Raw genomic sequence first — 14,044 nt, 5'->3', positions numbered from 1 at the left:
GAAATATTTATAAGTATAACTTATAAAATATCTATTATGATTATGTGTACCATAAATATACATCAAACTTTTGTTATATTTTTATGATCACTGATGTAACTATTTTTTTGTAAATTCTAATGAACAAAAATGTTTTATAAAAAATAAAGTTTTGCATTCAACGGTGAACATAGTAATTTGTCAAAATATATTATGACCAAAATACGACAAATGACCATAACTTTAATAATAAAATCGATTTACAATTTTTAAACCATAGTGTTTAGTTTTCGATTTAGTCACATTTATTGTAAAAAAAGAAGCTGAATATTTCAAATTTTACTTATTCAAAATTGAATAAAATTGTTGTTTATTATGAGAAGTCTGTGTATACATTAGCTACACACAAGTATTTAAAATAATGGGTTATTTAAGCTTTTGGATATTCAAATATCAGTTAATTTATTCATAGTGCATTTAGGATTTGTTATTTCTAAGGTCTGCAATTGTAATTTTATTTATTTGTAATTCTATATTGATTATATTGATTTTATCTGATGTAATTATAAGCCATAGTGTGTCTCTTGATTGATTAACTATTTTTAAGTTAATTAATTTAACCAGAGCATCAAATAATCTATAGTATATTTTAATTTCAAATTTTTTGTTCAATCTATTAGTTTTTATTTTTTTTATCAGATTTAACTTAGTAAGTGGTATACGTATTATTATGAGTGGTGTGTATTTACATTTTTAGCTATGTTTTGTCGCTTTTATAGTTTGAAATTTCAATGCATTCGTGTGAATGCTTTAAAATGTTGTTATTGTATACTATATTTTAACGAAAAAATCTTTAAAATGGCTAGTCAACAGATTTTCTTACAAAGATTAAAATATCATTTTTTTTTAATTTTAATTTTTATGAAATTTTTAATTGTGTTTTGGACATACAAAAACATATAATACAAAGTTACTTATTTGATATTTTATCATTTCTTTATTTAATAATTTTGAAAAAGTGTACTCATAAATTATTTTTATTGGCGCTTAAGCTTTTCAAAATGTACTTTATGTACAATAATAAACACAGTTATGCTTAGAATCGTTTTTCAAAAGCAATAATTTAGCATTAGATTAAAATTCATAGTAATGAAGTTATATTTTTTGTCGTTTCTTGGACGTGTATTCACTATACTTACAGCGAATAGTGTTTGAATAAAATCATAGTTAGGTTGATTTGAATTTTTAAAACATTAAATTTGTGGTAGGTAATCACGTAGTTTGTATACTCATAGGATAAATCTAAAATCCTTGGAAAAACTTTTATAAAAAATTATATATTAGTGGATATTGGTATTTTATACTTAAGTAAAACAGGTGACTAAAAAGACATTAGACCTTTGAACGCGCTAAAAGATTTTTTTTTAATGATTATATTGTATATTTGATGGATATAAAAAGGAGCTTATTAAACTATACATAAAAAGAAGTTTTGATCAAAACAAAAATGAAAAATTTATTTATTTCAAAGTTAAATAATATGCTTATTATTGTTATTTTTAAATTTGTATATTACGTCTGTAATATTATGAGGCTAAACAGTATAAATTTATTCTTAATTCTTAAGTAATCTTCATCACAATTCAATATTACTTGGTTACCTAATGAACAACTATTATACTTTTGTCAACATTTTTCATGAATTTCATGGTATGAATAGTTTTTTTTTTGAACAATTCAAAATGATATGAAATCTCATCTGTCACGTTTTTCTTTGGGCGTACACCAGACGTTGCTTTCGCACGCTAATGTTTTTGATAATACAGAAACGGTTTTACGTGGTTTTCGTAATATTGACAACAAAGCAGATAGGTTGAAAACGTTAGTAGATTACTGCTGTAGTGTTGTAACATCCGGCGAGTTAAGAGAAAATCAGCACACTATTTGTTTTCCCTCTCTGTCCCGTACTAAAAATGGTAAATTTTCGTTCAGCGGAACCAACCCTGTGTTGTTAGCTTTAGAATTAGAGTTAATTAACCTACCATAAAACTTTAAATACAGAAAATAAACTGTGTTTGTACGCATTTTTTAATAATTATATTGTAATTAATTATTAAGCATGATATGTGCATTTTTAAATTTTAATATTTTATATATTCATAAGTTGCGTAAAAATCAAAATATTGTAAAAAAACCTGCGTAAGGTATAAACATAGATGTAATATTCTAAAATTTAAGTCTTATAATAGCTCAATTCACTGCACCACTAAAGCTAATAGCAAGAAGTTAGTACTTTTGAACAAATATATGCGATGTTATGTGATTAAAAGAGACAGAATATAGTGTATTGCTCTGACATCTTCTTAATGCCTTAATTAAGTAAAATTACATACGTTATACTTACGTCGTACTTTTACGTACAAAATACATAGTGTTAGGATGGAGGAATGTTTTTTTTGTGATAGGTATATATGTATATTATTATATATTATTTATATCTACCTATTTAATTTATATAGTTTATTGTATATCAACAAGAATAACAATTAAAACTAGGAATCATCGAACTATTTTTGACTGATTCGTCTTATATAATTTTTGAAATGTTTCATATAATATTTTCAATTTTTAGATTCAACTGAAGAATATTCTTTATCGTAATATAAGATATTTTATTTTTACGTTGTCACTTTATAAGATAAAAACTTAAATAACAATAATTTATTATTTACTGATAATTCAGTTGTTGTTAATTTATCTGTAATAGTTTAAAAATTGTTTAACACAACTTTCTGTTGTTATGCTCAATGAAAATTGTGAAGTAATAATACTTTCAATTGATAAATTAATTTTATAAAATATAAATTAATATATTGTCAAGATATTTTAATGATTATATTTTTTTTGTCCAGTAAAAATTAAGAATGAATTAATATTCTTTAGATACCTACAGTTTCTAAGAATATTGTAGCATTTTATATGTATTGCTTTTTAATTGTGACAATTAAAAATGAAGACATTATTTTTAAGTCATATCTGCTATTGTAATAATTATATAATACATTATATTATAATAAATAAATATTATATATTATATTTTGTTTTGTGTTAGAGCATTCTAATAAATTCTAATGAATGATAGTTATTTTATGAATAGATCAGATAATAAACAATGCGCGTTAATAAGTATAATTTTCAATTAACATTGAATATATTTCAATAAAAATAACAAAAAAAAAAACCACAAATAAATGAAAATTCCATACTATTGATGTCATTTCCTTAATAGCTTGTATATATAATTTTATAATTTTATTTTTTATTTTTACTCTTTGTAAATAGTCTCATTCATATACATGATATATATTGATATATTATCAATATCACACATTGTATTAGGAATATAAAAATAAAACAACTATATTTGTATTGTTGTTTTATTTTATTATTAGAAAATTAAGTAAATATAATATACATTTTATATAATTATTATTACGTATTTGATTAACCTACTTAATTGTGTTAAAAATAGTGAGTTATAATTATTAACAATTAGTTAGAAGTTATAAATATACATGAGATAATATAAAAGAAAATATTTAAATTACAAATCAAATTAATCGATTTTAAGATTACAGTAGTTATTCTTGGAAAATAATATTTTATCTAAAAAAAAAGTTCAAGATACATAAATTAAATAGGTATGACAAGATTATAACAAAATGGTTAATATTAAACCACGTTGTTTTGTAATTCCATAAATAAATATTTGTGTGCTTAATATTTAAAACTAATATTTTTATCAGCACTGATTTTTTTTTTTGGAATTTTCATACATTCCAATCGTGTAATTGAAAATAACGTTTTTGTAGTTTAAAAAAATATAAAAGGTTAAATTTTGACCACCCTTTTTTAAAAATAATTTTTAATTTGTAAATATTGTAATTAATATTATTATTTATTATTTTTAGGTTCTATTAGCAATATAGATGAAACTCAATATTTTCATTGCAACAAGTCGCAAGTAAGAAAAGTAATATCTGGAGTAGTTGGTGCGGCTTCAAGTGTTACATCTGTTCAAGTAGCAAATTTATTAAGACTTTTCAAAATACCTCAGGTAAAAAAAAAAAAAAAAAAAAAATTCTATTTTGTAAAACAAACATTTGAAAGTATTTTCTGACATGTAGTTAATATTATTTTTGAAGAAAGCCTGTAGAGTTATAAAATGATTTAAATATTCTATTCTAAGATAATATATTCAATAAAAAAATAAAAATAAACTACTTTCAGTATATTTTCTCTTTTCTGAAATAGTAATTACGTAAATATTCTTATAGACTCCTTGTCATATAACTGATACATGGAATGAACAACACGTTTTCAAAAAGTTTGTTATTAATGTGTGTTTTTTATTGTTCATTTATATTTATAAATACTTTTTGTGCATCAAGTTTGGTAGTAGACAATTGTTAAATCATAAACATTGAAGGTAGTATCTGGAAATACATTATATTTATTTTAGTACTTTTGGAGGTTAAAAGCAGAAAATGTTTAATATATATTTTTTTGATTATCATGAAGAAAAAACCATGGGAAGACCGTAATATTATCAATTTGGTTTTTTTTTTATCACAATTCAGAGATGATTATCGTAAACTTGAAATTTTTATAAAAGTTAAGGTTAGGTATTTCCTAGGTAGTATTTATACAGCTATTATTATATTTTGTCTTTTTTTAAGAAATTTATTAGTATTTTCATTTTTGCAAATTTGTTTAGCTATTTTATTTTATTTTTGCATAAATTAATTAATCCTAAACCTAATTATAAAAATAATTATACTTATATAAATCGAATGTATAATAAACTATCCTTAAAAATAGACTTAGATTCATTTGAATCGTTCATATGGAATCATTTTTTCATATGAGTACATTAATTTGTTTTTATTTTAAATTCAATACATCCATTACTAATATGACCTACGTTCTATATCTGTTTAGTGACGAGGAATACTCAAAATCAGAGAAGTAAATGGTTTTTTTTATTTGTTTATATTATTATATTCAACCAATTAATAATTCTAAGAATTAAATAAAGTAATGAAAAGTATAGAGCGATTTAAAAACATAAATACTAATAGAAATAATAATATACATAATAAACAAAATTAAGAAAATACCTTAGTAAAAAGCATTTTTTGTGAACAGAATTGGTATCTATAACCATAGTAACTAAAGTTATGACGGAACACGAGGAGTATACAACTATACATAATATAGAAACTTAAAACTAATTAAAAATATCATGCTAGGAAGAAACAAAAAACTTTAATATGTATGTTATGTATGTTTAATTTGTATGGTATTTTTTTTAAATGTTTTAATTTAAAAATACCTGGTATTTTTTATGATAATTAATTTTATACATATACTGTTAAATTTTGTTTTAAACCGTTAAACTAAAAATTGTGTTCCTATATTATTTATCAATTTAATCATGGGTTAAAGGATCGAATTACAAAAAATTTTATAATGGTGTAAACAAGAATATGAATATAAAAATAAACAAAATTAATATTGCAGTGAACTTAATATAAAATAATCATAATACAATTAAAGCAAAGTATATTGAATGATTCAATGAAACGAAAATTAGAAACTACAAAAAATGTATTGATACATTATAAGGAATGGATAATAATATAGCAGTAAATATTTATATGTTCATAGTATCTTTTCATGAGAGATTTCAAAAGATCAAGGGGGCATGTTCCACTCAAATACATATTTATCATAGTATTCCTCAAAATGCGTAATGTATATTATTCACAGAAGCTTTTTAATAGGGAAAACAACAGGTATCAATATTTTGATTTAAATAATTTTTTACTTTAAATACCTAACTATTTCAGGTTTTATGAAAAATTATTTGGAAAAAAACCATTAGTTTACATAAGATAAATATTTCTTGTGTAGTTGACACTTGTGATAATGTATAAATAATAAATATTTTTGCGAGAGCGAAAAAGTGACGATCAAACACTGTATTATCGAAATGTAAAAAAGTGCTACGAACATATAAATATATAATACTTAACCGAATACTGATAATAGACTTGTATTAACTTTTTAATCTAAAAACGACGTTTCCCATAAATCTTAGTACAATTATCCAAGCTTAAAACAGGTTTTAGTGCTGTGAAATTTTTTAAATAAGTATGATCGAAGTACCTAGTTATTAATTATAACATTTTTACTTGTTAATTGTTTAGTACCTATCTATTGAATGATTTGATATTAAACTCAGTCATGTTGCTACCGTAACATGGTTGTCTTGAATTGATGTTTGAAAAGGTTTGGATAATTTATTTGATACTTTTTAATGATTTCTCAATAGCTATCGTCCATTAAATTTCGATTTGATAAATACTGTCCATAAAATAGGTCAATGGCACTTGATTGCTTGATTCAGTACAAAGCTTTCGAGTGTAGGATAATTTTTTGCTGCGACTTTGAAATATTTTTAAAATATATTTTATTTACAATATGATTTTATGATTTCATTTATTTTTTGGTTATGTTGCATACATTTTTTTATCAAGGTATTTAATTAATGTAATTTACGAAAAATATATAACTATATTTTTGGTTTTGATTTAATATTTATATTTTTTATGATAATAGATTAGTTAATAAGATTGCATCAGTTGAGTGTCCAATCGTAGTATAAATAAGTCGCTTCTTTAAAGTTAAATTATTTCATAGAGAAACCAGAAAATAATATAGTTCGCCATAGGGTGATTACTGATTTCTAAGTAGATACTTTAAAGTAATTCTTTATCATGTTTTATTAGTGTATATAACGGTTCTAGAATGTGTGGTACCTAATAATATCTATAAAAGAAAATGTATAGAATTTAATTATTTTAAAAACATAGACAATTAATAATGATAATAATATAATACATATAATATTTATACCGCACTTTATCACTTATTTTCGTATAACATTTTAAATTTATGTAAAATTATGTACTTACATAATGATTTTTCTCATGTTTGTAAATTTACTCGTTTTTGTGTATAAGTTATTTTTATTAGTTATAGGATTTTAGGTTGTAAAATATTGATATTGTTTTTAAAATTGTAATTAAAATAGTTGATTATCAGTTATAATCACTTATTAAATCTATATAAGTAAATTATTAGAAAACTATACCTATACAAACTATTCACAATTAAATTAGTATTCAATACAGTTTTGATTTGAATTTGTAATTATCACTTAAAAATGCATTGGCATTAATTAAAAGTCTAACAGTTATAATAGTTTAAAAAATTATATTGAAATATATTTTGAACAACATCTTTCACGATTTTAGTCCAGGATAGGTTTATGACGTAGGTACTTGTATAAATATTTTATTATTCCTTATTGTTATTACGTTACGTATAAACTTGAATGATATTATGTTTCTATTTTCTTTTTATTGTTAATTTTTTATTCCAAATATAATTAATTAACAGTTGTATATTGAAATAATATTTTTGAATGCATTATGCATACTATAATCGAAATACGGTATAGTTTAGTAAGTGCTATATTATATAATCTAAATATGCGGACACTATTTTTTCATTTTTACGATTGGTTACGGTGATGACCTTATTTTAGATTAGGCGTTTAGGCGTTGCTATTCAGGAAAAACCACCTATTGTGAGGCAGTTATGGATATAATATAATTATACCAGGCGGAAAATTGTATTTTATTACCCTTCGATGCCTCCGTCGTAACATCATCGTTGATGTTCTAGCTATCTGTCCCTATCGGTGTTCACGCACAGTGCGATTCTTGATTATCATAGTCCACTATACCTAATATGACGCATTGTTATGCATACCACGTGCATCAGGGAATTAGCCTTGTGCCCAAATAGATATGTACTATTATTATATAGTATTATTATTTGGGTGCAAGAATAATTCCCTGATGCATTTTCCTTTGTATAAATATACTTGTAAGTAATTGTAATGTAATCATATACATGTATGCATTTTAAAATATAGATACATTCCCGAAATTCGAGCATCATTCTTGATCTGTTGTAATACCAAATTGTTTTTTTTTTTTTTTTTGTAATTTTATTACAGTATAATGACATATATATTGCTGTACTGTCTTTTTTTGGGAGAGAAAATTCTAAATTAAAGTTACGTGATTAAAAATCCAACCATTAGTGACACTTAGCTTGGGATTAATACGGTAAAAATCAAATTAAATCAAACGAACACGCTTTCTTTTAAGTTTACACTGAGGATTTTTGGATACTGAAAGGGTATGTACCTAATCCATTCACGAGTGAATTTTGGTGGTTTCCTAGTCTAGTGAAAACCCGTTTTTATAATATTGCAGTTTCTTTCTCAATTAACTTAATTTAAAGTACGATTTAATTAAAAATAAGAGAGAAAGGGAAAGACTAGGCGTGAGTGATCTGTAGCAGATTTTAATACAGTCCTCAAGTCAATTTCAAAACCTTCAATCATTTGTATAATAAATTGTGAGAAAAAAAATTGAACAATGTACCTATTCATAACTAATCAACAAATAAAAAATATAGGGATTACCTTTTATTGATTTAATAGTATATGAATAATACCAGTATGTTATCGTTATTATAATCCGATAGCACTTGGACACATTAATTACCGATATGGATGATTAGACGATTAAACTTTGTCCGATTACGATAGAGTATTATTTTTTATAGAAGAAATCGTCTCGGCAGTGAGATTATATTGATTATTAGTAATATAGGCATAGAGAATCAAATCCTGTCTGATGGTCGTATATGGTATATGATTGATATTTTCTTTTTAGTGGTGTTAATGAGTAAATGATCAGTAAAATAAATAATGTATTGTAATATTAGTATTAAGTTAATTAAGTTAATTTATTTTGATAATTCGTAACTTTTTTTTTCAAATTTTCTTCGTAAATAAGCAAATAGCAGTAAAATGTCAAAAGATAATAAAATAATACAACTTATTGCTTAATGAAAAGTGTTCATCGAAAAGTGTGGAATGAATGACTGATGAATATTTTTTTAGACCGAGATGAAAAATTAGGAATTATACCTAATTTATTAATTATACCCCACGGGGTTGACATTCCCGGAGTTTGGATAGAAGGTCTTCAAAGTCTTCATGTCTACTATATTGAAGGCTAGAGAGGCATTGGTGCTATAAAGTTTGTTTTCAAGTAATGTAGAAATTGTATAAATAACTTTGTGAATTATTTGCAATGTGGTATGTTTATCTCAAATTTAGATGTTGGATGTACATTGTTTTTGAAGAAATTACTGCAGGAGAACACATTTTTCACAAATGATTGAAAAATAGTGAAAGAAACTAATAGATTAGGATTATTTATAGTTTAGCTTTGTCTAGCCAGTTTAGCGCGTATTAAATATAATCACAAAATATTTTAAATATTGCAAATTATGAAAGTATTATAGTTTTTTTTTTTTTTTGTTAAAATATCGAATGGAAATACTAAGAAATTGTTTTTTACTTAATATGGTGTGAAATTTTATTTTATTTTTTGTTTTTGTTCGACGCAGAGAGGAGAGCACATGTCGTACACAGACCCGCAGGGTTCCTTGTAAGCCATCAAATATCAGTGACAAATTTAGGGTATATAGCTTATTTAAAAATATACACTTCATAGATTATTAATATGAAAATTTTCAAACCTTTAGTGACCCAAAATATATTACACCTAACAACGATAGTTTCCTGTTTTTAACACATTTTTTTTGCAAAATATATTATATTAGATCGTGTCAGGTACATAATATAGTGCACGGTGCCGTTAAAATAACTTACGATAATGACACACTTTGTAGTACAGAAATTTATCAGTAATTACGTTTGAATTTAAAATTGCAATATATAAATTGTGTTTTGTATACTTGTGTCATATTTTTGAATATATCTGATTGTATGAGTTAAAATGATATGCTTCAAAACTTAAACTGCAAATATAAAATTAATCTAAATCATTCTATTTTAAATCCATAATTAAAAATATTCTCATCTCTGTTTTACACAAGTTATCCCATAGCCCAAAACAATCTATAATCAATAATCCGACACATTCATGCTCACAATTATTTCTTGTCGTTTTTATTATATAGTAATAAATAATTCAATACAGAATAAGCTATTAATTTGATTGTATATTTTAATTGTCTCAGATTTAAATGTATATCAATATAGCTTATTTTATTTATCTTATTACTATTTCGATTCATTATTATTTATATTATACTATCTATAAATTTTGGAAGCTATAATAAAACTCGGTTAAAAGCTATTAAAAACGTAAATAAATAATAAAAACTGTACAATTTAACAAATATGTTATTTATTGGTGTATTGTGTTCCATGATGTTTACTTACTATAGCCTTTGGCAATTTCTTCGTAATATTAAGCACAAAAATTTGATCTTTGTTTAAAATAATTATAGATAATACACTTGATAGTTAATCATACTCTTTTTTTTTTTTTTAAAATACAATTTAAATGTTAACATTGCTATTTAAGTATTATTATACGTTCTTAATTTATAGAATTTTTTTTTTTTTCAAAGAATTATGTTTTCCTGTACTTTGTATATCCAGATCATAAATTGATGTATTATTGCTATCATAAATCACATTTTTAATGTATGTGTCTCTTTGTCACACGAAGGACTGATAAAGAAATAAAAAATTGAAACTCGTTAAGACTTGAAAGTGAGAAACTTTGTTGAAAATAACTTATATGGTTAACGGACAATAGACACGGTAAAAAAATGTCTACCATCTTCAATAAATTGGATATGTGATACTTGTGAAAATTGACTAATAACTAATCATAAAAACTTTTATTTGGTTTATTTAAGGCTTTTAAAAAATAACTATGAGTAACTTTAGTTTTTGTAGATTTGTAGTAGGAGGTCAGTAATATGTAAACAGTACATTCTAATTCTGCGATTTACAACGAAAAAAAATTATCTTTGATACTCTCTAATAATTTGTGTTATTACAAACTAAATATATAATACCAATAAATACCAATATCGTTGAAGTTTTTGTCATAAAATATTTGGTAAAGTTTTTTAAGTTAAAATATAATGGTAATAAAATTGTATATAGATTATTACAATAATAACCGTACCTATACTTATTTGGAGTCGATAAAATAATATAAATTGTACAATTTTCATCAATTAAAGTCATAATCATTTTTTTTTAAATAAAAAGTAGAAAACAGTATTTTTTTATGAAACGAATGTTTCTTCAAATAAAGATTTTAGTTTTGTACTTACATACAATTATATTTAATATTTTGTAATATTTTAACAAAATAAAGAATGAGAATATTAAGTTTATCCAAGAAACGAATTACCTATATTGAATGTAATTTTGAGTGAAAACATCCCATGCGAGATAGGTGTAAAGTAGATTGACTAAAATACGGCAAAGATTTATCATGGACTTACAAGGATACATAGCCAGAAGGGAGTCAAAACTAAAATCTTCAATACTTGTCCTCGAGAATTACACATAGCCATTTATTTAACTGTCTCCGTTAATACTGACTTGAGAGTTGGGATAGAAATTTTACTATCCTACCCATTGCCGCTGGTTGTATTTTAAATTAATATGTATTAATAATGAATTTAATAAAGAAAAAGATTTATTAGAAACTCAAAGCAGTATAAGTAAATAATATTTGCGTAAAACACATAAAATACCTAAATTATATTAAAGTCTTGAGTAACTGTATTATGTTTAATTTTTATAATCCAAATATTATTCATATGGTGCCTGTAGTAAAACCTTTATAACATTTTAATCTATTAAATTATATAACTTAATTGTTAAACAATTGTTTGTGTTTGTAATTGTGTTTTCGTAGTTTTAATATTTGTCATTTTAATAACTGTAGCTATACGTTTATAAGCAAAAAGGAAAGTATTTTATGAAATTCTTTATAGAAGTTTATTACAGTAATATATTATGATATAGTTATTTAATAGTTTTAATTTTGAATGAACAGACATCTTATAACACTAAAATAATAGGGGTTTATATATTAAAAAGTCAATGCAAAAAAAACAAAGACATATAGACTATTGAACGTTAAAGGCACTTTGGTGATTATTTATTTTATATTTATATTTTTATTTTTTGGTTCAACCGGTCTTCTAGTGTTTGTGTTGTTGATGATTCTTATATTGTCCTTTCATACATATGCTTTTTACATCCTTAAAGTCAATATATACGCATATATCATATGACAAATAACTGAATATTATTTTATACTGTTAGTGCAGGAACATATATATTTGACACAACATAAAAAAACGGAAAACGTAGGTTTGGCTTCAGATAGTTTGTGTTTCGACATTATTCTCGTTTATCATTCCCGTCATATCAACCAAAAAACTATAGAGATGAAACAATTTCTCTTTCTTAAGATCGTATATGTTCTGTGTATACGTATACACTTAAGTGTATGATATAATATAATATGTATTTTATGTATTTTGTTTAGGTACACATATGCTCATATTTTTTATTGATAGCACTTGCACAGGAAAAAAGCCAAATAATATTTAATTTGTTTGAATTCACAAAGGAATGATACTATAGATAATGGAAAAGTGTCTGGTAAATGCCACGTGCATGTAAAAAATAATCTAATTGAATATAACTGCGCTCTATTTTATTTGTTTGTGTTAATGTAGTTATTAACTAACCAACCATCTTAGGATATACTTTATTCAATTTTATAACGTTACCTATAATATCATATTTATTGTAAAAAAAAAATGAAAAAATGCTAAATAACGAATTTCCTATAAAATATTTTCCTGTAAAGACAAGAGTTCACTATTATTTGTAACACCTTTATTATATTAGTAAGATGAACACGTATTTTTAAAATTATAAAATACTTAGCTAAGATAAGGCCAATGGTTTCTAAATATAGTTTTGGACTGTTACCTAGGTATCACTATAATCCACAAATAGTTGTACAGATAAATGTTGGTAATATTACTCCCTGGAGAAATTATTTTTCAAATAGAATATAGTTTTAAAAAATGTATTTTGAAATACGTTATCGGTGATGACATATTATTGTTCTTGTTATTATTACCATATCGCGAAGTAGTATTATGAAATAATAATTCTTAAAAAACACTTTTAACATTCAAATCTAATGGTCCATTCCAAAGAAAATATTTAAATTATAATTTCGGGTGTGTAGTAAGTTTTGTTTTAGAAAAATTAAAGTATCCACCAAAATGCAATGACATAATATATCTATATTATACTGTGGTTAAATTAGGTTTAATCAATTAGATTTCTATATTTCTGTGATTTACATTGGTTTATCGTGATGTTCTTATCATATTGTACAAAAGAAATTATAAACAGGTACTGTCAGAAGGGTCGGATCCGGCTGGCGATGGTCTTTAAATCGTTTGCCAACATTTTGGCGAGACTCTATTTGTACAATAGTTTAGAAATATAATTGTTTTAGCGTGTACGTGACCGTCGAATCAAGTGAATGCTCCGGTCGAGTGTGGGAAAGATGATATAACAAAAAATTATATTTCGGCTGTGGAATATTGTAGTTTTGTTGGTTTGGATTAAGATAGTTTCAAAATCTTCCTCGGCGATAAGCCAATATGGTCTTAACACCCGTAGGTTTTTCTGTTCTCTACCTAACTTTGTGGCTATTAATATATTTTGAAAAGTGCATCATTTTTTGGACGATCACATAAGTAATGTGAGATTCTGCTTTATTACCCTCTTATTACTTCGCCATTGGTGTTAGGACTCGACTTAGGTTTACTTAAGTGGTCGGAAAGTGTAAAAGCACGATTCATTACAAAAAAAAAAAAACAAATTTGTTGAAATAACGTTTAAAAACAATTAGGTGACAGAATAAACATTCGAAGAATATGCGTTGATGATATCTTAACTTCAAATGTATTTGAAATTGGA

General features: G+C 24.1%; 1 protein-coding gene across 2 annotated transcripts in view; it reads left to right on the top strand.

The window, feature by feature from the left end:
• Positions 1-14,044, top strand: part of LOC114122942 (metabotropic glutamate receptor 2) — a 175,792-nt gene that overhangs the window by 36,617 nt on the left and 125,131 nt on the right. For both annotated transcript variants that reach the window (XR_007603874.1, XM_050200126.1), the window contains exon 3: positions 3,951-4,096. Coding sequence is in view for 1 of the 2 variants with exons in the window: in XM_050200126.1 (XP_050056083.1) it covers positions 3,951-4,096 (146 nt within the window). In the remaining variant the exon portion in view is untranslated. The remainder of the gene's footprint in view (positions 1-3,950; positions 4,097-14,044) is intronic.

This window comes from Aphis gossypii, chromosome 2 (assembly GCF_020184175.1).
Source record: "Aphis gossypii isolate Hap1 chromosome 2, ASM2018417v2, whole genome shotgun sequence".
Classification (NCBI taxonomy): domain Eukaryota; kingdom Metazoa; phylum Arthropoda; class Insecta; order Hemiptera; family Aphididae; genus Aphis; species Aphis gossypii.
This window is presented reverse-complemented; position numbering and strand designations above follow the sequence as displayed.